Source organism: Lemur catta, chromosome 1 (assembly GCF_020740605.2).
Source record: "Lemur catta isolate mLemCat1 chromosome 1, mLemCat1.pri, whole genome shotgun sequence".
NCBI classification, from domain to species: domain Eukaryota; kingdom Metazoa; phylum Chordata; class Mammalia; order Primates; family Lemuridae; genus Lemur; species Lemur catta.
Window position 1 is genome coordinate 225541800 of NC_059128.1, and position 24616 is coordinate 225566415.

Sequence of the window (24616 nt, forward strand, 5' to 3'; positions counted from 1 at the left end):
GGTTGCTGAGTTCTGCTCATAGAATCCAATAGCACAGTACTTGGTGAGCCCTTTCCCTGCCAGGTTCAGCAAGTACTACCTTTGCTACATATATTACATTTTGTTATATATGACATAACCATTTCCACAGGTAGAGGAATGAAGTTTGAGAACTCCAAAGACTACTTCATTTCCTCATCCTTTAAAGTGTAAATCAGTTTTTACCTCCACAAAATTTCCCATCTGCCCTAGTTGAAAATTTCTTCTTTCTCTTAACTCCAAATCCACGTGGTCTTTATGAATTGGCATTCATGCTGTCTTAATCACCTTCTACCTACAATGCCTCGCATATCACTTGCTTTATCAACTTAACAGGAGGGCTCCTTCAGGTTAATGAGCCTTTTGTAAACTTTTTAACTCCCACTGTTTGTGCAGGGTGGAGGCTCAAGAAGTATCTGATAAATATTAAATGAGTGATTTGTAATTCTAACCCTCTGTTCCATCCACAACCCTTTACCTCCAGATAAAGTAAGATTATCCTGCATGTAAAGATAGGTTTTTGTGTATCTGTGTGTGCTCTTGTTTGTAGTCAGTCTAAGGGTTAAGTGTAGGGAACTCTTTGGAACTGACAAATAAGCCCATTAAATCTTTTTCTCATGAGAATTTTGGGCTGAGAGACAGAGCCTAGCAGTCTATGGAACTGCAGTACAGCAGCAGTTAGAAACAGTTAAAATTTTTGCTGAGATCCCTGGAGTTACCCTTGTTTCTACTCCTCCAACCTATGGAACTTCTTTAGATTCCATGAGATGCCATCATATACTTTCAATAAATTCTTTTGCTTCAACTAGCTACAAGCAGTCTGTTCTTAACAACTAAGAGAATCTGACCTAAAAGAGTTAGACTATAAAGAAAGGTAAAGCATTATTCGTGTTATCCAAGTGTACCACTTTTCAAAGAAATTAAATCATTATCTTTACTTCAAGAGAAGTGTGACCTTAGCTCTTTGATGAGTTTGGGACCAAGCTAATATTTATGACAAGAAAAATCTTCAAAAGTTGTGGGGAAACAAATTATTTTCAAAAACATACATTTTACATATTGTTACACACCAACCTCAGATCATCTATACTGAGGTAAACAGAAAAACAAGTATAAAATCTGAATAACATTTGCTGTATTTAAAGACAAAGACACCTTTATTGACTCTTCAAAGGGCAGGTGAGGATTTGCATTGATCCAATCCTTAAGGTCTTATCCAATCCGCCTTGGAGTGAGTGGCTGGGAAAACTGTAAATAGGATCTAGTTAAACCAACTGTGTCCATCCATCCATCCACCCAACCACCAGTTCTTTAGTATATACTCTGTGTGAGGTACTGTGCTGGATAATGGAGACATCAAGATGAGCAAAACATGATCCCCACCCATCAATAAGCTCACAGAACAGTAGGAGAAAGAGTCAAGTAACTACAGTGCAATGTGAGGTCATATAATACAGTTCTGAGCAAAGTACTATGGTAACCCATAACTGTCTAGAGAAATGAAAGAAAGGATTCAGAGAGAAGGTGATATTTGAGCTGTAACTCGAAGCTAAATGGGAAACATTCCCAGAGAAATGAAGCTTCAGCTGCCAATCCAAAGGAGAACAAATTTTGTTCCTATTTTGGTGAGAGGAAAATTAAAATACAGAGAATGATTACACCTTGTAGGGCCTCATAGTGACAAGGCAAAACTATAGTACAACTCAAAATCTGGATGGCTAGACTTATAGCACCTAAGGACACAGTCCCTGTGATTTGTTAGTACTCCAAAAGAAAAAAAAAATATCCCACTTTAAACATCTGCCTTATTCCTTACAAGGGATGTTCAACTTTTCTAAGTCCTTAGACTTAAAATTTTGTGAAACAGAGTCATAAAGGCCAAATACATTTGTGACAAATGGAATAAAATCTCTGATTTTATGTGACTGAATCTCACATTTACTAATTTTAAAACCAGTTACTACTGAACAGTTCTTAAAAGGTAAAGGAAAAGAGCTGATTTCTTTGTGGAAATGTTGGGCATAAGGGTCAAGGATGGTTCTAAGTCCATCAGACTACAGAGTTTTAATATAAACATTTTTCTTCATTTTGACTATGTTAGGGAGAGTACCCTGAGTGATTAAATGCTACCCAAATGTCTTTTTCAAAAAGGGAAAAAGGACAAAGGAGCCACTCCAACATGGATCTGCACAAAAACAAATACATCCTACATAAGTAAGTGTTGAAGCTGATTGCTCTAAGCTACCAACTGAATGCCATGTTCACATATGAAGACTCCCTGTAGTCCCTGCAAGACATTCAGAGTGTGGACAAACCCAGCTATGGCCAATTTAAAAAAGAACAATGTTAAGGGTGTGCAAAGGGTAAGGAAGGGTTGCCATTTTATGTACTGTTCCTTTAAAGAGTAAGGACCACTTCCTAAGTTTATTAAGAAGTCTTTGTCCTTTTTTTCCTTTAGAGATACAATAAAAAGGGCATGAAGGCACAAAAAGGGAACTTGAAATCCAGCTGCAATAATTACTCATGGAATTGGTTCCTTTCTATGTAGCATTACAGAAACCTCCTCAGTAAGAACAGTTTATGCTTTTACAAAAGAACTCCTATATCATTGTGTGGCACAACTACTGCTTCCTTAGACCTTTCACAAAATGATCCCCAAGTATTTTTCACAAATCCCATAGGGTCTCCTACAGTAAAATAAAGCAACAGAGTTCAAGCCTAGAATAACTTCAGAGCTGCAGCAATGAGTTGTACTAGTTCCAAGTGATGAATTTTCTGCTCCAAATACTGGGACGAAAGGTATCATCACATGGACACAAGTCAATTTCACAGTGATGGACATACAGGGCAGATGATCTGAGGCACAGGCTGTGATTGGTCCTAAAAAAATGAAAGGTAGAACTGGGTCCAAAATTCACATCTCATGATACCTGGTCCTTATTCAGCCAGAGTTGAGTGGCTTCATATCTGTGTGTTATACACATTTTGGATCTTTCTCAAGAGTTTTTCTGGGTGCAGCACGATAAAGAAAACCAGATATTTGGCTCCATAAAGGTATTCAAGGTTTAGGTGCCATGCTCATGGTAAGCTTCTTATCACAGGATATCTGAGATCTGCTGCCACAGAGAGAACTATGGTCCTATAATGACTACTAGAGTTCAGTTTTCAAAATTTTGGGAATAATCTGATCATAGCCTTTCCTTCTTGTTACATTATAGGACAGGAACTTGGAGTATTCAGTTAAGAGGCTGTCCCAGTAACAGGTGATGTCATCCATCTGCAGGTGGTTCATAATAAACTGGCTTCCCCTGGAGACAAGATTAACAAGAATATTTTAAAGCACAGAATTGAATAATAATAATATCCTACATTTGAGTGCTTACTTGTGCCAAGTAATATTTGGTGTACTTTATATGAATTAATTGAATTTGATCCTCAGAACCAACTCTATAGCCATCATATCTACACGCATGCATATAGCAATAGAACTTAACATGATTTTCCTTAAAAACAAACACATAAACAGCCAATGATCATAAAAAGTACTTAATTACCTCACAAATTTCAGTCTACTTCTATAAAGCTTGGGGCATATGTGAATGTTTGTATATATTTTTTCTCCAGCACAGATTTAATTCTGAGTTATCTCTGTATAATGAGGATGGAATATAGATATCACCATGATAACAATACTCAGATAACTTTAGCTAGGGCAAAATGGGGATGATAAAGTAAAGTGAAAAAGGGAAAATGAACAGAACTTACCTTTCAGCAATTTCTTGAGCTACATCATCATTTGCTTTTACAAATTGCAACAGCTCTCTAAAATGAAAAGAATTATTAGACTCTGAAATATAGACCAAGTTCATTGGTACTAAATCAGAAAGACCACAGATTAAGGTGTATGATTAATCTCTAAATACATGGATGATGGATTATTTCCTTAAAGCAAAGATATCAGGGTCCTTGCAAGAAGAAAATAGTAACCAAAAACAAACAAACAAACAAAAAAGCCCACACATAGGTTATAGGCAGCCTGTTGTAGAATACACTATTTCATCCTGTCTCCAAATTCTTGCTCTGGCCCCCCAGAAAAGGGAACTGGGTTCACACTTCTGGCCCTTCTCTATACCTATTCCTAGCCTCTCTCATCATGAGAGAAAACCTGCCTAAATTTCACTGGGATCAATTCTCATGCTGTATCTGAAAATCCCTTTGACAATAAAATAAGATCAAATATCCCTATCTTTAGTTTTTGAAAAATTAGAGCTTTTTTTACTTCATAGTGTCTGAATGTTTCATTTGAAACCAGCATTAAAGCACTTTTTCAAATTAAATACCATTTATAACCTACTTGGATAATAATGCAATATTATATATGCAAACCAAATAAAAGAAATAAAATGCTTTCAGTGGAAAAAATCAACAGGAGTAAATGCCTTAAATGGCTGGACGTAAAAGGCAGATTACAAGGGTCATTAGAAACTCTGCATTTGGGGACAGCTGCTTACTGGACATTGGAGAGATCCGTTTTGACTGGGATATAGTGAACCCATGGCTTCAGTTGTGGATAGAAGAATTCTAGCCACTCGTCACCAACATGGAAAACAAGCGAACCACACAGGAAGAGGTGTTTGAATCGGAAACTTGCAGCTACACCCCGAAAATTGAACAGATACCTAGGGAAAAAACAGCAAAATACATTTGCTACTATACATCTACTGCCACAAATATGACTCTTTTTTGCTTATTCCCTCCTCCCCTTCTCTCCTTTTATGATTCCTCTCCCATCTTCCAATTTCAGTTTTCAAGGACACATTATTATCCCTGTGAGGTTTCTATAAACTCTATGCTTTTCCAGAGTTGGGGCTACAGGCTGTTCTAGGAATGTCAAGGTGAGAGAAAGAGGGGGATACTTTCCCCAGACAGGGCTAGATGGGGTCAGGAGTGGGGTGCTGGGTAGGAAGGATGCAAGGCTCAGAAGGAAATGATGGTCCGTTGTGGATTTGGGACATACTTGAGAAAATACAGGAATGTTCAGTGACATATGTCAAAAATCAGAAGTGAAAAAAAAACCTCACAAGCTTATGTAGGCCTAATGTCTCTAACTAGCTATGGCTCTCCAAAGCCTTTGTTTTTCCTCTAGTGTACCCCATCTTGTCAAAGGTGTCCCCTGTTTCCAGGACATCATCCTGAAGTCTGGAGAGGAAAACAAGGCAAACCTAATCAATTTTCACAGAAATGTCCCCAGAAAAAGACTATCTTCGAAAAGAACAACATTTTCTTACCAGCATTTCTCATGCACATACCGTCTCCAGCCAGAGTTGCTCTTACCCTTAGCCCCTTAGCAGGGACCATATTCCATTTGTCTCCACAGTCCCCATAGAACTCAGGTCAGTGCACAGTAGGCCCTCAGGAAAAGCCAGCTAAATGAATTAATGTGATTTTCATACACCCTAGCTGGGCCTTTGTATTAAAGTTCTCACCCAAAGTGAAGCTATTATACTTCAAAAGCAATATGGAAACTAAGAGAGTCAGGAGTCCTGGAAATCTTACTTGTATTTGCAGTGATCCACGAGATGGACATCCTTAGCAGCTGGCTTTCCCAAGGTATCCTTTATGTGAAATGAAAGTTATTAGTATTAGTAGTAATAGCATTTATTGGTGACCACTGTGCAGCAAGCTTTGTTAAACGTTTCATCAACATTATCACATTTAAGCCTCATAGTAAACATACTCAGGAGACATTATCCCCATTATGCAAATGCAAAAGGCAAGGCTTCAAGAATTTGAGAGACTTGCTCAGGGTCACGTGATCCTAAATAGAAGAGCGAGGGTTTTAACCCCGGTCTGTCTGATTTTAGAGTTTAAGCTCACCTGAAGCCATGTTGCCCTCCTTTGAACTCAGAGGTCACAGCCTGCAGCACATTTCACTGTGTAAATTACACACACAGAAGTCACAAGTGCTGGCTGGAGGGCTTAGAGGTATAGCCCCCATACCCACAAATTTTATTGGGCATGCAAAGTATTTAAAAATAAGTATTCAATAAGTATTATAGGTGGTAGGATATTTCTTGCAAAACTCCAAATTTCTAACTTTTCTTGGAGAAAAACGAAAAAGGAAGATCTGGTAAACTGGGCTCCTCTTCCCATCTGGCAGCAATCAACAGGAATTGTGAATGTTCTCTCTTGCTCACTCCTTTGCATCATGCGCTGGCTCCCGGGGGCATTTGAGTTTGAGACCCCCATGTACATCCCATCCACCTTAGCAGATGCTAAACTTGAGGAGGGGAACAAGTCTCATTTGCTTTTGCAACTTTCTACAGTAGATGCTGACAACTACTTGTGTGCTGAATGAATACACTCTTTAAAATATTTTTATTATTTAACAAAGTGTTTTAAACTCATTTGCTCCTATTTGATTGAAACTGTATCAAATAATACATGCATCTCAGATTTACTCAGTTTTCCTCCAAGACATTTAAAGCTTCTTCTCGTAGCATCCTCATATGGCATATAGAAATTTCAGATGAGGAAATTTAGGGCTTTAAGTTCTTGGATTAAGGCAAGAAGTCGCAGAGTTAAGAAGACAGAAATGGACTCTATACCAAAGGTTCCAATTTCTGACTTTACCTTAGAATCACTTGGGGAGTTTTAAACAAATGAAGATGCCTGGGCCCCATCCCCAGAGATTCTGGTTTATGTGATTCATTTTTTAAGCTCTCTGGTTGTATTGTATAGCCAGGGTTGAGAACTACTGGTTTAAACCAAGGGTTGGAAAACAATAGCCCACAAGCCAAACATGACCCACTGCCTGTTTTTGTATAATCCATGGACTAAGAATATTTGTACATTTTCAAATGGCTGGTAAAAAAACAAAGGAATATTTTATGACACGTGAAAACCACAAAAAATTCCAATTTCAGTGCCCATAAATAAAGTTTTTAATAGAACACAGCCATGGTCATTTGTTTACATATTGCTCATGGCTGGTTTTGTGCTGTGATAACATAGATTAATAACAACTACGGCTGGGTGTGGTAGCTCACGCCCGTAATCCTAGCATTCTGAGAGGCCAAGGCGGGAGGATTGCTTGAGGTCATGAGTTTGAGACCAGCCTGAACAAGAGTGAGACCCCATCCCTACTAAAAATAGATTAAATTAGCTGGGTGTGGTGGCATGTGCCTGTAGTCCCAGCTACTTGGGAGGCTGAGGCAAGAGATCGTTTGAGCCCAGGAGTCTGAGGCTGCAGTGAGCTATCATCATGCCACTGCACTCTAGCCAGGGTGATAGACACTCTGTCTCCAAAGAAAAAAAAAAAAAAAGGAAAAAACTACAAATTACAACAGAGACCATATGACCTGCAAAGCCTAAAATATTTACCATCCTGGCCCTTTACAGAAAAAGTTTGTGACCTCTGGTTTAAACCTTCAAAGTAATATAATATACTAGTCATAATATGGTCAGAAAAGCAATTTGAGCTTGAATAAGAAGAATTTACATATGTGCTAATTCTCGTTCATGGAAGTTTCTCCATATTCATCTCACCACTGAATGGAAACTTAATCTCAAATTCTACCCAGGTGGCAATGTTCTTTGAATGAGAATGTTCACTGCTGTAGTTCTAGTCAGATGATTAATAATTACTTTCATAGACTTCCAGGCCTGGTTTTTGGTGTATTCTGCATCGACAAGTTTTGGATTTTTCCGAGATAGAAGAATGAGAGGATCTCGTTCTGGACTTGTCCTATAAAAGAAACACATGACATAAAACTGTATGGTCTATACCATAATACTGTTCCCAATCTCTGAAAGGTGAGCAGTACTGGGGTCCAATGCAATTACTGTGCCCAGGTGGACAATTCACTGGTTCTGTGATAGCGCAGGAGTGGGATACCGGGTACTGCAGCATCTGGGTGGTCTGGGGCTGCTCCCACTGTACCTTCAGAGATGGGGATGCTTGCATCTGGTCTTGCAGGGTATGTTGTTCTGGTCACTACAGCTGTATCCCAAGGAATGATTTCCCTTTTAGGAAAGTTCATGTAGCTTCTATAATCACCAGTACTCAGGGCTGTGTGAATAGGTAATCACCACTCACCAAAACAGCTATATGACCTGTGATGTATATGCTTTGTAAAGTCTAGTACAATATTTAAATTTAAAAAGAAACCTCAAAAACTAAAGGACTTAAAAACCTGAAGAATGTATGTGGAAAAAAGTCCTAGCTATGGACAAGAATCCAGTAAGAACTATGGACTAATCACCCACCCCAGAAAAATGCACACATCCCCATATAATTTCAAGGAGGTTCTAAAACTCTGGAAGCCCAGACATGGGCTCCAAGTTAAGAATCTATAATCTCAAGGTATAAGAATCAAAGAAGTTGGTAAGGAACAGGAAGCAGAGGCTGGGTGGTTGGCTCATCTGCATCCTGCCAAGTTCACCGCCCAAGCAAAGAGGAAGGCAAACAAAGGGTATAATCTCTGGCTAGGACTCACTGCAAGAGCTACAAAACCCTTCTCCCTTGATAGTCTTTTCTATCCATCTGTTCCACAGATAATTATTGTATATCTACATATATAATATGTACCGTTCTTAGCATCGGGAATATCGAGCTGAACAACACAGCTCCATATAACTATCTTTCCATTCCCCTCCTCTCTTTCCTGCCCACTTCCCTCTCCATTTTCACCTGTCTCAGTCTGTGCTCCTAACCATTTTGGCAGCCACATGGTCTGTTCTGATGAGAAAGGCGGTGAGGAGACCCGATGATGAGTCCTGCTCTGCATTAACTAGCAGAGTGACCATGGCATGATCATAAGCTACTCCCAGGAAACTATAAACAAGAAGACACCCATCTGTTCTGTTCAACATTATTATTTTTTATACTGTATTCTTTTGTTATTTCACGTATGTGAATTTAAGTCATTCGCTAGTGCTACAACTTGTCCTGTTAAACATTAATTATCCAGTCAATGCCCAACACACTCATGGCAACATGTAAATATCTGTTCAATGACTAGATGGATGAACTCTACTTCTTTGAATTTCAGTTCAATTAAGAGTGATTTGTGCAAATAATCTGAATTCTTCTCTAGTTTAAAATTGTGATTCCACATTTATTTCTTAGTTATCTTAGCTTTCCCTCTGAGCTAGAAAGTTCATCTTACCCTCAAGATTACTTACACTGTACATTACATGGAAGAATATCTTTGTAAAATATCAGAAAATATACTCACCTTGATCCTCGGAAATATGCTGTAGAATTTTTCATTTTCCATGGCCACTGTGCTGCTGACCTACAAATACAGATTTTGATTAGCTTTTTTTCTCAACTATGTAAGGATGTGTTTTAACCATTTCTGAAGATTAGTTCAGAGCTTTATAGTTTTAAATAAGTCTGATGAAGGTTACTCAAAGGAAAAAGTCCTAAAAGATACTATGGTCCCTGTTGTTATTATTTCATCACTCTGGAGGTGCTAGCCAGTTATATCTATACATCTGTTGCCCCATTAATAAGTTAATGGCATTGAAAGAAAAGCTCCCAAACCCTGAATGACATGTATAGGGCTATTTAATTCAGCATAGTCAGGATTTCCTCTCTACTTTACTAAGTAGAGTGCTAATGATAAAATTAATATGTGAAGACAACTACAAAAAATATCAGAAATTGAATAAAAGGGCAATCACTGTCTAATTTCATGTTTTTGTTTTTGTTTTTTTTTTTGAGACAGAGTCTCGCTTTGTTGCCCTGGCTACAGTGAGTGCCGTGGCGTCAGCCTAGCTCACAGCAACCTCAAACTCCTGGGCTTAAGCAATCCTACTGCCTCAGCCTCCCGAGTAGCTGGGACTACAGGCATGCGCCACCATGCCCGGCTAATTTTTTCTATATATATTTTAGTTGTCCATATAATTTCTTTCTATTTTTAGTAGAGACGGGGTCTCGCTCTTGCTCAGGCTGGTCTCGAACTCCTGACCTCGAGCGATCCACCCGCCTCGGCCTCCCAGAGTGCTAGGATTACAGGCGTGAGCCACCGCGCCCAGCCTAATTTCATGTTTTTGATGGGTAGGAGGTGTCATCAGATTTAGTCTGATACTTGCAAAGCACCTTAGTGTTCTTAAAACTGCACTAAGTGTTCTATAAAGATTATATCCCTAAAACTCAGGTCTTGTACACATTACTATGACCAGCCTTCCTTGCTGAAACTGCTAGCTCGCAAATGCATCATTCTTAACTTTCTTCGTAGGAACCCTCCCTGCACAGAAGTCTACACAGCATGTTTTTCTGAAAAAGGACGGGAAGGCTGAACTGGAGTTAGTGAGGGATTGGTGGACTGTATTACAGTAATGGAGGAATTGAGGATATAAACTTTTGAGGTATGTGTCCTTTTCAGATACATACAGTGCCATGTTATTCATTTTCACCCAGCTGAGAGCATTGCTTAATATTTTCCAGGCCCTCAGACTCTACCCTCGCCTAACCTGGTTCATCCTCTAGCCCTTTCTTGCTCGATCACCTTTACTTGATTCTCCACTCCAAGGCTAGCACTATCTCTTGTTTTCCCCCATACTTCCTCCTACCAAAATATAAACACTATTGCACTGGATTTCTCTGGGCTTTTTTTGTTACTGGTGGAAAAAATGTTACATGCTCATTATATAAAATTCTAATGGAAAAGTGTAAAGATAAAAGTAAAAAATCATATGGAATCTCCCTATCCACAGGTAACAATGGAACATTTTAGTGAAGAATTCCTTCCAATCATTTTTTTATATTAGTGGCTTTCAAATGGGGGTAATTTTGCCCTTCCCCCTGACCCAGGTGACATCTGGCCATATCCGTAGACATTTTTTTATTGTCACTACTAGGGAATTGCTACTGGCATTTAGGAAGTAGAAGCCAGAGATACTGCTAAACATCGTACAATGCATAGGACAGCCCCCACGACGAAGAATTATCTAGCCCAAAATGTCAATAGTACCAAAACTGAGAAACTTTGCTCTACATAACAGAGGTCATACCATACATGCTATTAAGTAACATTCTTTTTAGGAAATATATTACAAATAATAATAATAGCCAACACCTATATAGTACCTTACTATGTTCCAGATGCTGTTCTAAGTGCTTTGTATATATCAAATCATTTTCACAACCTCATGCGGTAAGTTTTATTACACCTATTTTATACAGAAGAGATCCTTGAGAGGTTAAGCAACTTGCCCAGAGTCATGCAGCTATAATAAGCGCCAGGATTTGAACCCAGATTCTAGTTTTTAAGCCCCATTCTACGTTGCCTTTCCATTTATGTACAGTATTTCATTTTATAGTCATGTCATAATTTATTTCACCCCTTACTGATGGGCCTTGAGGTACTTTCCAACTTTTTGCTCTAAGAAACAACAGAACAGTGAACATCCTGTACATACATCTTTGTATACTTGACTAAAACCTCAGGATACATTCTAGATGTAGAATGGCTGGGTCAAAGAACATATAGTACACATTTTCAATTTTGATATATATTGCCAAACTACCTAACAAAAAAATGTATCAGTTTATACTCAAAGTTTACTTCTCTTCATTTCCCCGGACCCTGGGAAAGCTGTGTTTAATATACACAGACTTTAACTGTTCTCTCTTTCCTTCATTCTCTCTACCACCTACCCACTCCTCAAGAGACCTATGTTAGGACTTTTTTTCTCCAGGTGAGTGCTAACAGTGGCCACCACCACAACCTGACACTACCTCTTTTTAAAACCCTCTCTGACAATAAAAAATGAAATCTTTAAATCTATAAGAACACTGAATTCTTCTATAGAGTAAATGTAAGTCATTGGGGACAAAGCCCCAAAAGATTATAAATAGATGGAAAAATGGCAGGGAGACATCAATCAATGCAGATGAATGAACAAGCAGATTATTAAAGTTTCAAGGTACAAAATGAATTCACATTGCTAGAGATTCTGAATGGAGGGCCTAAAAAATTGCAATTCTATAACTGTGATTCAGTTCAGTTGAACAAAAGGGGAAGGTATCAAATGGAAAAAGTGTTCGCATAAGATAAGATTTTAAGACATACTCTATCTCCCTAAAGATTGCTTACGAATTTACAAGGGAGAAAATAATAACTATACAGTGGAGGAACTGAATAACATCACTAATGAGGGGTTGATGGATGCAAAATTACTTATCTAGGCAATTGGGCCAGTAATATATAAACTGAATCCAATCATGAGGGAATAGACAAAGCAAAACTGAAGAACATCTGTAAAAAAAAAAGTCACGAAAGAGAAAGACAGACTGAAGAGCTGTTCTGGATTAAAGGAAACAAAAAACACATGACAATTAAATGTAATCTGTGATCTTGGATGTGTCCTGTACTGGAGGGGGAAAATGCTATATAGGATATTATTGGGACAATTAAGTATTATAACAATATTGTTTCCTGAATTTTCTATTTGTAGTGTAATGAAAGACAATATCCTTGTTTTTAAAAAATCCACATTAAAGTATTAAGGGATAAAAGGTCATAAGGGATGCAACATACTCTCAAATAGTCCAGAAAACAACAAATTATGTATACATTACATATGCAGCCTAACTATCCATAAGGGAAATAATGAAGTAAATTATTATCCATGCAATAGAATACTATGCCACTGTTAAAAATAATGAAGTCAGGCTGGGCGCAGTGGCTCACGCCTGTAATCCTAGCACTCTGGGAGAGGGAGGCAGGAGGATCACTTGAGATCAGGAGTCCAAATCCAGCCTGAGCAAGAACGAGACCCCCGTCTCTACTAAAAATAGAAAGAAATTAGCTGGATGACTAAAAATATATAGAGAAAATTATCTGGGCATGGTGGCGCATGCCTGTAGTCCCAGCTACTCGGGAGGCGGAGACAGGAGGATCCCTTGAGCCCAGGAGCTGTGAGGAGTAAGACTTTGTCTCCAAAAAAAAAAAGTCAAAAATAATGAGGTCAATTCTTAGGTATCGACATGGAAAAATTACTTAGAAACATAAATTAGTGAGGGAAAAATTTGCCTGGGTTATACACATTTGTAAATTTTTATGAGTATATATATACATATATATTTCATAATCAGTAAAAATGGTTTTAAAGATTTTGAAAACAAAGTAGTTGTATAGCAAGTGGTAAAAGAGCTACAAAAAGAAGAAACAATGTGAAAAAGGTATTTGCAAGTATCTGGAAAAAAAAAAAAGGATTAGAAAACTAAGGCCAAGCCAAGAATAACTTAAAGAAAAAAGCTTAAAGATAGGCCTTTTCCCTCCCGTCCCCATAAACTCATGTTCAAAACCAAAAAATAAACAAGAAATGATGATCTCAGTGTTGGGAGAACATAAGTAATATTAACTAGTAAAGTAGAAAGGGTAATACACTTGGAAACCTGGACTTCAGGCCCAGATTTGCCTCTGACCTTGACGTCACTTAACCTCTCTGGGCATTCATTCCCTTATCCCTGAAATAAAGGACTGGATAAAGGTCCCTGGAATTTCTAATTCCAGTTATGTGAAGTCTGAGACTAAGTTTTTCTTTGTTTTTGTTTTTTAAATTTCCAAATCATACCTGCTGTAGAAGAGATTTTTTTTTTAACCAAAGGACTCTAACCACCACAGAGGACTGCGGTCCTATGTTTCCTCAGAAAGGGAAGATTCTCTTAATCCCCTTTGAATCTTCAGCCACAATTAGTAGAGGTGATATATATTTGTGGAAATAAGGTTGAATTAAATTATAGTTTTCCTTATACCTGACAGAAGACCTATATAGACTGTGTTTCTAGAAGTTCCCTAAGTAAGCACCAAAGTTGTGTGAATCTTTAATGTAAAATGTAGCTAGGTAAGAAATACCTACAGTTTAGATGACTATACAATGTAAATTCTGAAATGATAGCAGGAGGGAGTCAGCAGGCCAAGGCATGTCTCAGTCATGAATCAGACAGGATCTGGAATCAGCTTGTACTTGAGGTACTGATGGAATATTTATGCTCCCTCATACCCGCCTAAAGTACTAGGCTGTCAATTACAAAATACATTTATGTTCTTCCAAGTAATTTTCTATCCTCCCCTACAACATAGTCATTTACTTTTTCTTGTTATAAAAGTAATTCACTCTTTATTTTTTTGCAATAAAGAAACAGAACACTACAAATTCACTCTTAAAGAATCTTAACAATACAGAAAAATTTAAAGAAAAAAAAAAAGGCTCCTATACTCCCTCCCACAGAAGCATTGTTGCTAGTTTAGGATAGATTCTTCTGCCCTTTCCTATGGATATGTAAATAGTTTTATACATGTACAAAATTATTTATACTATAACAAATATTCTTTTATTTTTAACTTAAAAGTTAGTCATTTTAAAGTAAATAATTGGTTATATTCTACCACTCATTTCAAGAAAACCCAAAAAAAAAAACCTCTTTAAAGGACCTACCTTACCAGATCTTCTCTGAAGAGGTCCCACCGTCCAAGACCTGTAGGATAAATTGGCCAAACAGCGGGGCCCCCTTCCCAAAATGTCCAAGCAGGATACATGATATCATGGTACTCTGATGTCTTCGACAAAAACATAAAGGTCATTCTAAATCAGTCTTGGAACAGAGTTAGAAGAGGCAAACTGCATTCATGCCACAAGATGTGGACAAGGCCTTGCTCTTGTGTCATATTGCCAAAAGATCTATTTTACCAAGTTTGCAAAGTCTAGATTCTAGACATTAAAAGGCAAAAGTGACAATGGGTTAAAATTCTTGGGCTCATTAAATTCCAGAATTTAGAATCACATTAAATAGGTCAACTTTTTCAGTTCCCCAAAATTCCATTTTCTAGAAGATAAACACCGTTAAGATTTTCAATTTAAGGACATAATATACCCAATTCTGAATAATCATGGAGTTCTCTCATTGTTTAACTGTTATTACTCCTGGCGTTTACACTGTGTTAGCAGTTCTTGGTTATTTCCTAGTGAGTCTTTTGAGAGCAAGAACCAGGAAATATAGTGCAATAGTTAAGAGTGTGGGCTCCTGCCCGGGTGTGGTGGCTCATGTCTGTAAGACCAAGGTGGGAGGATCACTTGAGCTCAGTTGGAGACCAGCCTGAGCACAAGCGAGATCCCATCTCTGTTAAAAATAAAAAAAATTAGCTGGGTGTGGTGGTGCACACCTGTAGTCCTAGCTACTTGGGAGGCTGGGGCAGGAGGATAACTTGAGCCCAGGAGTTTGATGTTGCTATGAGCTACAATGATGCTGCTACTGCACTCTAGCCCTCTAGCCAGGGTGTGTCTCAAAAAAAAAAAAAAAAGAGTATGGTCTCTTGAGACAGATCATGTGAGCCTGAATGCTTACTCTACCTCTTTATGACTCCAGGAAAGTTTATTTTATCTTTCTATTCCTCAGTATCCTTATCATTATAATGAGGAAAATAATAATATGAATAATATGATCTAATAGGATTATTTTGAAAATTTAATGAGTTAATACATATAAAAAGCTTAGAACAGTGTCTGGCACATAGTAAGTACTCAGTAAGTGTTAGCTAGTATTACCTAACACTGTGGCACTGTGGAGCTTACATTGGCAGGTCAGTAAATCCTTGCTTATTCATTGAGGGAGTCAGAAGTGCCAGTGGGCAGAATGGTTAGAATGGGAGGAGGGTTATCACACATCTTTTGAAGAAAGTGTGAAACCATTTGTTCCCTTTTTATGGTTACTTCTGTTGAAAATCTGGCTACTGATAAACCTCTAACTCTACTGTTTTTTCCATTGGAATTACATGCATAATATGCTGTTTGCCTTCTCTCAAATACTTAAAAAAAAAGGTATGTGATTCATCAAGCACATTAACAGTTGTTCAGTAGGAGTTGCACAATTAACTCTAAAGTTTACAGACTAAAATCCCTCCCTTGGAAGCTAGGAGTCACTGATTTAAAAAAGATAGGAGGGAAGTAAAGATGAAAGGAAAGTTAGTGTACTGATGGTCATACTTTATTATTCACAGAAACAACAGATAAATAACAAACATGAAGTCCATACTGACTTACATGGGAGCCTCTATCTGTTCTTCTAGGAGAGTTTCATGACAAACAGTGGGACCAAGCACTTTTGAGAAATGAAGGTAAACCATGGGAATGCAAAACAAATGTGGCCTCAGCCTATTTGCAACATAGGAAATAAAAAAATCTAGAGAGAAAGTAAACTGTGATAAAGAAAAAAGTGTGGATAAAAGGTCCTTCTGCTTTGGAGAAACCAAATCAGAGATGGTACTCCTTTTCCCAAAGTCCATAAAGTTTTCCTAAACTCACTCTTACCCCATAGAAACTTCCATCCACTTTCTTCCAGCTTCTCCACCCCTACCTCCCAATGCTTTCATACTTAGTCTCTGGGGAAGCAAGGCCCATCCCAGCCAATACCCCATTTACATCCATGGTCCCCAACCTTTTTGGCACCAGGGACCAGTTTCATGGAAAACAATTTTTCCACAGGGTGGTTGGGGGAGGAGGTGGAGCTCAGGCGGTGATGTGAGCGATGGGGAGTGGCTGTAAATACAGATGAAGCTTAGTTAGCTCCCACTGCTGCTCACCTTCTGCTGTGCAGGCCCTCCCCCAACTCCCTCCCCCACACCACCACTCTTAAGTTTCATGGAAGTCAATTTTTCTGCGGACTGGAGTGGGGGTAGGGGTGACGGGGAGCTTAGGCAGTGACGCGGCCCAGTTCCTAACAGGCCACGAACTGGTGGTCTAGAAACATGAGCACTAACAAGATATTCACTGTCCTAAGTTCACGAAGCCTACAGGTGCATCCTAGCTACTCCTACCCTCCGTGATGAGACCCAAAGATTAACCTCCCACATACCCCTCTTCAGTTCCCCAAATTCAGTTTTTCTAGAGGATACACACTGTTAGGGTTTTTAGTTAAAGGAAGTAATATACCCAATTCTGAATAATCATGGAGCTCTCTCATTTAACTGTTACTACTCTTGGCATTTACACTGTCTTATCAGTTCTAGTTTACTTCCTAGTGAGTCTCTTAGGAGCAAGAACCAGTAAGTACAGTGCAATACTTGAGTGTGGGCTCCTGAGACAGATCATACGAGTCTGAATGCTTACTTTACCTCTTTACAACTCCAGGCAAGTTTACTTAATCTTTCTATGCCTCAGTTTCCTTATCATCGTAATGGGGGAAATAATAATATCAATAATACGATCTATCTAATAGGCTTATTTTGAATATCAAGTGAGTTAATACATATAAAAAGCTTAGAACAGTGTCTGGTACATAGTAAGAACACAGTAAGTGGCCTATCCTCTCAATGCACTGCTTGGACACAAATCCTGTGGAGTAATCTGGCATCTTCAGGTTCACTTTCTGTCACCCCTGGGATTCGGTGACAGAGAAGACAGATGATACCCAGCACCATGGCTGATATATTCATTGTAGAAGCTCAATAAACATTATTTGAATGAAGGTATTCCCTAACTCCAAGTCCATGAGCTTTCTTCGACCCCTCTTTCCCGTGCTCTGTAGGATCTATGAGCCCCACCTCCAATTTCTTGTAGGTTCCTCAGGCCTCTCACTCCCTAGCCTCCATCCCCAGCACTATAGACACTTAAGCAATCTTACTCAAATTACTTATGGGTTCTCAACTCTATCTCCTTAGTCTTACTGCTCAACCACTGTGAAGCTAGCAGGGACACAGACCCATTCCTCAACCTCAGGCCTCATCCTCACCATTACCCATCAGTCTCTGTCACAGAACAAATGACCTTCTACTCATACCCTAGAGGGCCACCCTCCATTCCTCTATCTAGCTCTTCCCATACTTACCTTACTGAAGGAGAAGACTGGGATGGCAGGCTCCATCCATTTGGGAACCTGAGGATAATCTCGTACATTGATCACCATTTCCATGTCAGGGAGGCGCCCAATAACTTCCAAAATAAAGTGCTCAACACCACTACACCTGTCGAACGGAAATACCAAAAATTCACTAGGGTGTTGCCGGCAGGCTCTAGGATAAGACAGGGTCCCATTCACACTTTAAAATAAGACAAACCAGTGTTCAGAACACCAGTCTACCACAAAGTTTCCTGAAAGCAATGCTGCTTTCAGGAAAAAGCAACTATTCACTTTTTTATATTGTGCAAGTTATTGTTCCTAGCGAAGTTGCTCTAGCTTACAATACTTAATAAAATTTTCCAAATAAATCATCATTGCTTTGAAGGAAGTATTATTCCTACTCCTACCACTTCTCTATTCATTCCAGTTTTTTCTTTATTTCCCTTATATGGGATAGTTTAATTAGTAAGTAAGATACAAATTCTGACAGGAGCTTGAAAAGCTAATTTTCTAACTGTGGGCCTTTGACTTGCTTCTACAAAGACACTATTTTTATTTCCACTATAACTAAGTCTCATAGTTTATGAGAAAAGATAGAAAATCTTTCATTACCTTCAACCTGAATACAGAACAATATCAAAATCAGTTCTGCAAGCCAGAAAAAGTGTTATGTACATGATGATGAATATTGTAACATAGCTTTCTGACTAGATTCCCTGGGAATCCTCAGAGTATTTCTTGAAAGAAAGAGAAGATACATTGACAGTTTATCTTGTTTCTGCCCCATTCTTTGAGGTTCTGATCATCACTATACTAGGGGCAGCATTCCAAGGCTTGGTCATAATTTTCTGGCAGCATGGAAATGACTGATTTAAATATTGTTTTATATATGGGGAGATAACTGCAAAAAATATCAATGGTTCATAAACATAGGAAAAGATGCTCAACTGCATTATAAAGAAATATCAATGAAACTAGATGCCAATGAAACTAGATGCCAATTTTGCTGATCAGATTGGCAAACATCAAAAAGTCTGATAATGCACAGTGCTGGTAAGGGGGTGAGGTCCATTCAGAGTATGTGAAACAAGGATGGTGGCAGTGTAAATAGGCGTGACCTCTTTGGAGGACAATTTGCTTCTATTTGTCAACATTTTAAAAAGACATTAATTGCCCTAGTTATTTTACTTCTAAAAATTTAGCCTACATATATGTTTACATGAGTGTTCAAAAGTATATGTATAAGAATGTTCACTACAGCATTAGTGTTTGCATTAGCCAGAAATTAAAGGGGTGTGGTGAGGAATAATTGCAGTGTCCACTGATAGAGGACTGAATAAAGAATTCCATATAATGGATTAACATGCAGCCATGAAAAGAGTAAGGTGTTCTCTATGTACTTTATGGAACAATTTCAAAATCTGCTATTATATTGAAAAGAAGTGTAAGCTGCAGAGCAGAAGATAAAGCATGTTCTAATTTGTTGATGAGTTTAGATGATTGTGTATGCATAGACTATTTCTAGAAGGACATACAAGAAACTTGTAATTCTGCCTATCTTTTGAGATGCAGTCTCAGGGACTAGAGGTGTCTAAGATGCAAGAGAAACTTCCTTTTCACTGAACATCTTTTTGAGTTATCCAAAAAATTGGTGCAGAATAATTTATACATTATAGCTAAAACACTTGTATTTTCTTTCACAATTTGGCTTTTAAAATAGCACTCTCTCATATATCTTATGATTTCATTTATATAAAACTCTAGAAAATAATCCATAATATAAGCAGATCAGTAGATGCTTAGGGGTAGGGATGGGGGGGGAGGCATGGCAGGGAGGGGCAGGAGAGAGGAAATGCAAAGAGGCCCAAGGAAACTTTTGGTTGTGATGGGTATGTTCATTATCTTGGTATAAACATATATTAAAATTTATCAAAGTATATAGTTTATTTTTAATTGATAAGTAATTATATATATTTGGTATATTGTGACATTTTGATATATGTTTATACTGTGGAATGATTAATCAAGCTAACTATCTACCACCTCATATACTTATTGTTTTTTCTTATGAGAACATTTAAGTTGGGTATGTTAAATATGTGCAGTTTATGTCAACCACACCTCAATAAAGCTGTTATTAAAAAATATCATTACTCCTCATCTTTCAAATGACTTCTCTCTAGCATTAATTAGATGGACCTCTGGTCCCTCAGTAAAATCTCTCCACTCATCCTTGAAATGCTGAGTTTATATTTTATTTTGTCCAAAACTGAATTTTTAAAATGTCATATAGGTTTCTGAAACTGGCTGAATTAAAAGTGTCTAGGCCTAGAAAGATATTATTTGCAGCTAGATGGGAATCTTTGAGATATACAACTGTGTCCATTTCATTAAGGACAGTAGGTTGGAATATTTCATTCTACTTGTATTTTGTCTGTCTTTGTTTTCCTTAGTTGTGTATGTAGGTGAGAAATGGAATTTGCAGTGTCATTGGAAATATAAATTATTTTATTGCTAACTAAAGGTCTTGTGCTCCCTTTAGAATATTTCTAAGCTCATAATTCTAATCAAAAGAGAATTGTGCCTTTCAGAAACTTTGAAAGCATTTTATTTCATCTGGGAATTAAATTGTTCAGCAAACTATTAAACATTGGGTAAGCTTTCAAAGTCTTAAAATGCCTACATTTGTATTTTATTTCTTATGTGTGGAAATTAAAAATTCCCCTATGCTCATAATTTGTATTGAAAGCCCCCTATTATTATCCCAAATAATGAAACAAATGTCTGTGTAAAATACCTCAAGGATTTTACCTACCACCACCTTATTTCCCCCTAATACATGACAACCAAAACGTAACTGATCTCCTCAGGGTTGTGGGATATTAACTGATCTTTCTTTTTTATTGTTTTTACATATTTTTGACAGCAGGTATAATATTAATTTTTAATAAAATCATAAAGACAAATATTATAAACTTTTATGTCCAAATGGATGCATTTTTTTTGTTTGCAACACTGTACATTTATTTTACATTTAATGACAGAATAGGGATTATTTAGAAAGAGGATCATAGATAAGGGAATATTATGCTCTCTGGGTTTTATACCTTCTAATTTTTATAAAGATTTGAGTTAAAAAAAATAAAAGACTCCAGGGAGGCCGAAGTGGGAGGATCCCTTGAGCTCAAGAGTTCGAGATCAGCCTGAGCAAGAGTGAGACCCCCGTCTCTCAAAAAAAAAGTTCTACTTACTCGGGAGGCTGAGGTAGGAGGACTGCTTGAGCCCAGGGGTTTGAGGTTGCAGTGAGCTATTATGACACCCACTGTACTCTAACCTGAGCAACAGAGCGAGACTTTGTCTCAAAAAAAAAAAAAAACAAAAAACAAAACAAAAACAAAAATGAAAAAAAAAAAGACCCTGAAAAGAAGGTTTATCATTTGGTATATGTAATGCTGCCTAAACCCAACTGCCAGACTCAGTCCATGACCCTGCCTGCTCCCCTCGGCCCTCAGCCCACTGATGTCACCTCAACTCTCACACCTGAAGTCCTGGCTGGTATAGTCTGCAGCCCCAGTTACTGCTCTTGACTCTGTCATCTCTCCTCAAATACTCACTATCTAGAACAGTCTTGGCCCGTGGCAGACACTCAGTAAATACCTATGCTTCTCCTCCTTCAGTCCAGCTCACTCCTCCAGGCCTCATCAGTCTGTGTCCTGCAGCTACACTATCTGGAGAAGTAAGATGGGGCAGAGCTATAGCTACTACAACCAGTGCTGTGCCCAAGCCTCTAAAAGAGAGAGGAGACAGGCTTTGGGAGAGGAGCTGGCAAGAAAAATTCCCAGACAAGGAGAAAAGCTGGTCATTATTTTGTAGTCCTCCTGAAATGTGAGGAAGGATTCACTTGTCAGTCCCCTGAATTAGCTTCTCTTTAAGAACAGTATCAAGTAAGCTTGTATGCAATAAAGTCAGAAGAGGTGTCTACCTCATAACTCTTACCTGGAGGGGAACATGCAGTCATTTTCTCTGTATAATTTGTTCTTAATGATCTGATAGTGGGTCCCTAGCTTCCGTCTAACTACCTCTGCCATCATCTTCCTGGAGATACCTCCTCGGAAAGGCGTCAGATCCTCTTCTATGACACTGGGAAAGAATGGGAATTGTCAGGGAAAGCAGGCCTAGAGACTGGTACAGTTCCACCTAATTCCTAGGCGCATTTAGGTTTAATATTAGAGAACACAGTAAGCTGAGGGAAAGAATAGAGGGCAGGAATGAGCAACTCTCTCCCAGAAACACTATAGATAACTTGAAACACCAAAGGCAATAAAGCTACAAAAAATATAAAGTAGGTCAATGTTTCTCCTTCCTCCCTCTATCTGGATTGTCCCTCCCTTGCCAGTTCCAAATTCCCCCTTTGTTACCCACGTCCTCCCAGTCACTGCAGTCCTACTGACATCCCCCTTTCCGAATTCCAGAGAAGGTACAGTTTATGCCTTGCAGTCCAACACTGTCTGACCTACTTGTTCTGGTCTTTCTGGCCCGTACCCACCGCCACATACTCTGGTAGCCTAACAGCAGTAATCAGAAAAGGATAATATTTTTCATCTCTTTTAAAGTTGACTACATAGTGAGTTTTCAACAAATATCATAAACATCAGATGAATTTTTGAGGAGTCAGAGTAACATAGCAAAGGAACTAAAAGAACTCTGTTATTTAGCTGATGAGAAATCTGAGAACTGAGAAATTAAGTGGTTTGTTACAGGGGTAATTAGTGGAGCACGGGGACTAAAACCCAAGTCTGCTTTCAAAGTTATCTTTCTACATACCATATTCCAGCCCTGATGTGCATTCTTCAAAGATAACCAACAGGAAACTTAGGATTAGACTAATTGATAAATAGGTTTACTCCTTCAACAATATTTATTGAGCACTTACTGAGGGCCAGCACCTGGGATACAACAGCAAATAAGACATAGATCCTGATCTCAAGAAACTTTCAGTCCAGTGGGAGAAACAGACAAACACATGCACTAAATCCCACAGGGAGTCATCAGTAATGCTGAGACCACTAGAGCCTCTCCTATTCTAGAGCATTTTTATTCCCTATTAGTAGGGAAACCACGTGAGGCCCTTTCTGCTCTCAAAACCCGTTGGCTCTCTTACCACTGCAACCAAGGTCTTTCAGGGATATTAGGGTACTTCCTGCTACAAGAACTAAACTCTCAAAGACACATCAAAGAAGAGAACTTACCCATGGTAGCAGCTGCAGTTTTGACTTGAACATGGTTCATAATTCTCCAAAGACCTGTTAATTTGGTCAATAAATACTTTCCATTTTGAACCTTCAAATAGTAAAGTACATTAAAGTTAATCAAGTACCCCTGAGCATTCGTATTTGCTAGCAGCAGCAGGCAGACAGAACCAACAGAGGCCAAAACTTTCAGAAATCCCCTTCCTATCCACGGGTAGAAACGAAACGTCTGGAAGCATTTTTTTCCTGTAACTCTCCAGTGCTCACGTCTTCTGCTCCTCCACCTGGGCCATCAACATCCCAAGCTTAATGCCCAGCCCTCAGAAGACTATGGATAAACTGGATAGTGACATGGATTCTCGCCTTCTACTAATCAAATTGAGCCACATATAAAGGGTCAATTAAAAGCTAGAAACATTAAATCCTCCCCTCATCTGTTCTGACAACATATATATAAACACCAAGCGCGCACACACATGTAATTGCCCCTCCTCCCCCAGAGTGTTTAGGGAGCTTCAAAGTAGCCGAGCGCGGGCGACAGCGCCTGCGGGAGAGCAGGGCACTTCCCACTCCTCCCCAGCACTGCGAATTCTGGAGGACGAGCTACCCTCCAGGTCCTGCGCAGGAGCAGGGACCCCGACACCCTCACTCTCCACTCCAGGGCGCCCCGCGCCCTCTGCCCGGCTTGCGCTACAGCGGCCACGGCATCCTGCAGGCACCGGGGAGCGCCTCCGGAGCCCAGCCAGACCCCGAGCCCGAGCGGCAGGCTCGGCCCTGCCGGGAACCCACCTGACTCCTTCCGGCGGCCCTGCACTGGCGGCAGGAGTAGCAACAGCAGCCAGAGCCGAAGCGGCGAGCTCGCCCACCACTCCATCGCCAGCCGACCCACTGCGGAGTCCCCGCCGCGCCGCCGGCGGAAGCGCTGCCCCGCACAAGGATGGCGGCGGCCACCGCGGCACACGGGCGGGGGGCCCCGCACAAAGATGGCCATGCTGCCCCGCACCCCTCCTCCAGTCCCCAGGCCTGAACAGGAGCTTCCCCGGAGTGCAACGCCAGGAAGCTGGGGAGAATGTACAAATGGACCAGCTGACTATCCTCCTTCCCTGCCAGCCTCTGGGAAAATATAATGATAATTCCTTACATTCTATGACATATTGAAAACATATTATCTCTCTGCAGCCAGAAAACTGAACATCAGAGAGGATATGTTTCTTGCCCAACAGCTCCACGGTTAGTGGCACAACCACTAACTGCCTTGTCATAGAACCGAGGCTAGACAGTTCTTTCCATAACATCAAACTGCCTCTTATTAAATAGCATAGATATGTTGAGCATGTGCATGTCTACAGCACTGTTACACCCCAAGGGTTGTAAATGCATAGCACAGGTCCCTCTATGATAGGAATTTACAACAGTTTAGGGGACTTAGGCATGAGGGGAAAAAGTCAGTGTTGTTAAATAAAACTTATGGAAGATCATTGTTTTGGACTGAGCTCCT

General features: G+C 39.3%; 1 protein-coding gene across 3 annotated transcripts; it reads right to left on the bottom strand.

Annotated features, from left to right (window-relative positions):
- Positions 1–1152: 1152 nt before the first annotated feature.
- On the bottom strand, positions 1153–24071 carry POGLUT1 (protein O-glucosyltransferase 1). 3 transcript variants are annotated; one of them, XR_006732693.1, is made up of 12 exons: positions 23908–24038; positions 23119–23209; positions 21866–22009; positions 17858–17993; positions 14473–14594; positions 9258–9317; positions 7666–7765; positions 5575–5633; positions 4530–4697; positions 3784–3840; positions 2949–3326; positions 1153–1266 (listed from the first exon to the last, which is right to left on the bottom strand). XR_006732693.1 is itself a non-coding variant. In XM_045540211.1 (12 exons), the coding sequence occupies exons 1-12, from the start codon at positions 23990–23992 to the stop codon at positions 1231–1233; spliced, it is 1155 nt and encodes a 384-aa protein (XP_045396167.1). In that variant the 5' UTR covers positions 23993–24038; the 3' UTR covers positions 1153–1230. The 3 variants fall into 3 exon arrangements, 2 of the variants coding, with proteins under 2 accessions (XP_045396167.1, XP_045396165.1); XM_045540211.1 differs by having other exon boundaries at positions 3230–3326; XM_045540209.1 differs by having other exon boundaries at positions 1153–3326; positions 23908–24071.
- Positions 24072–24616: the final 545 nt, after the last annotated feature.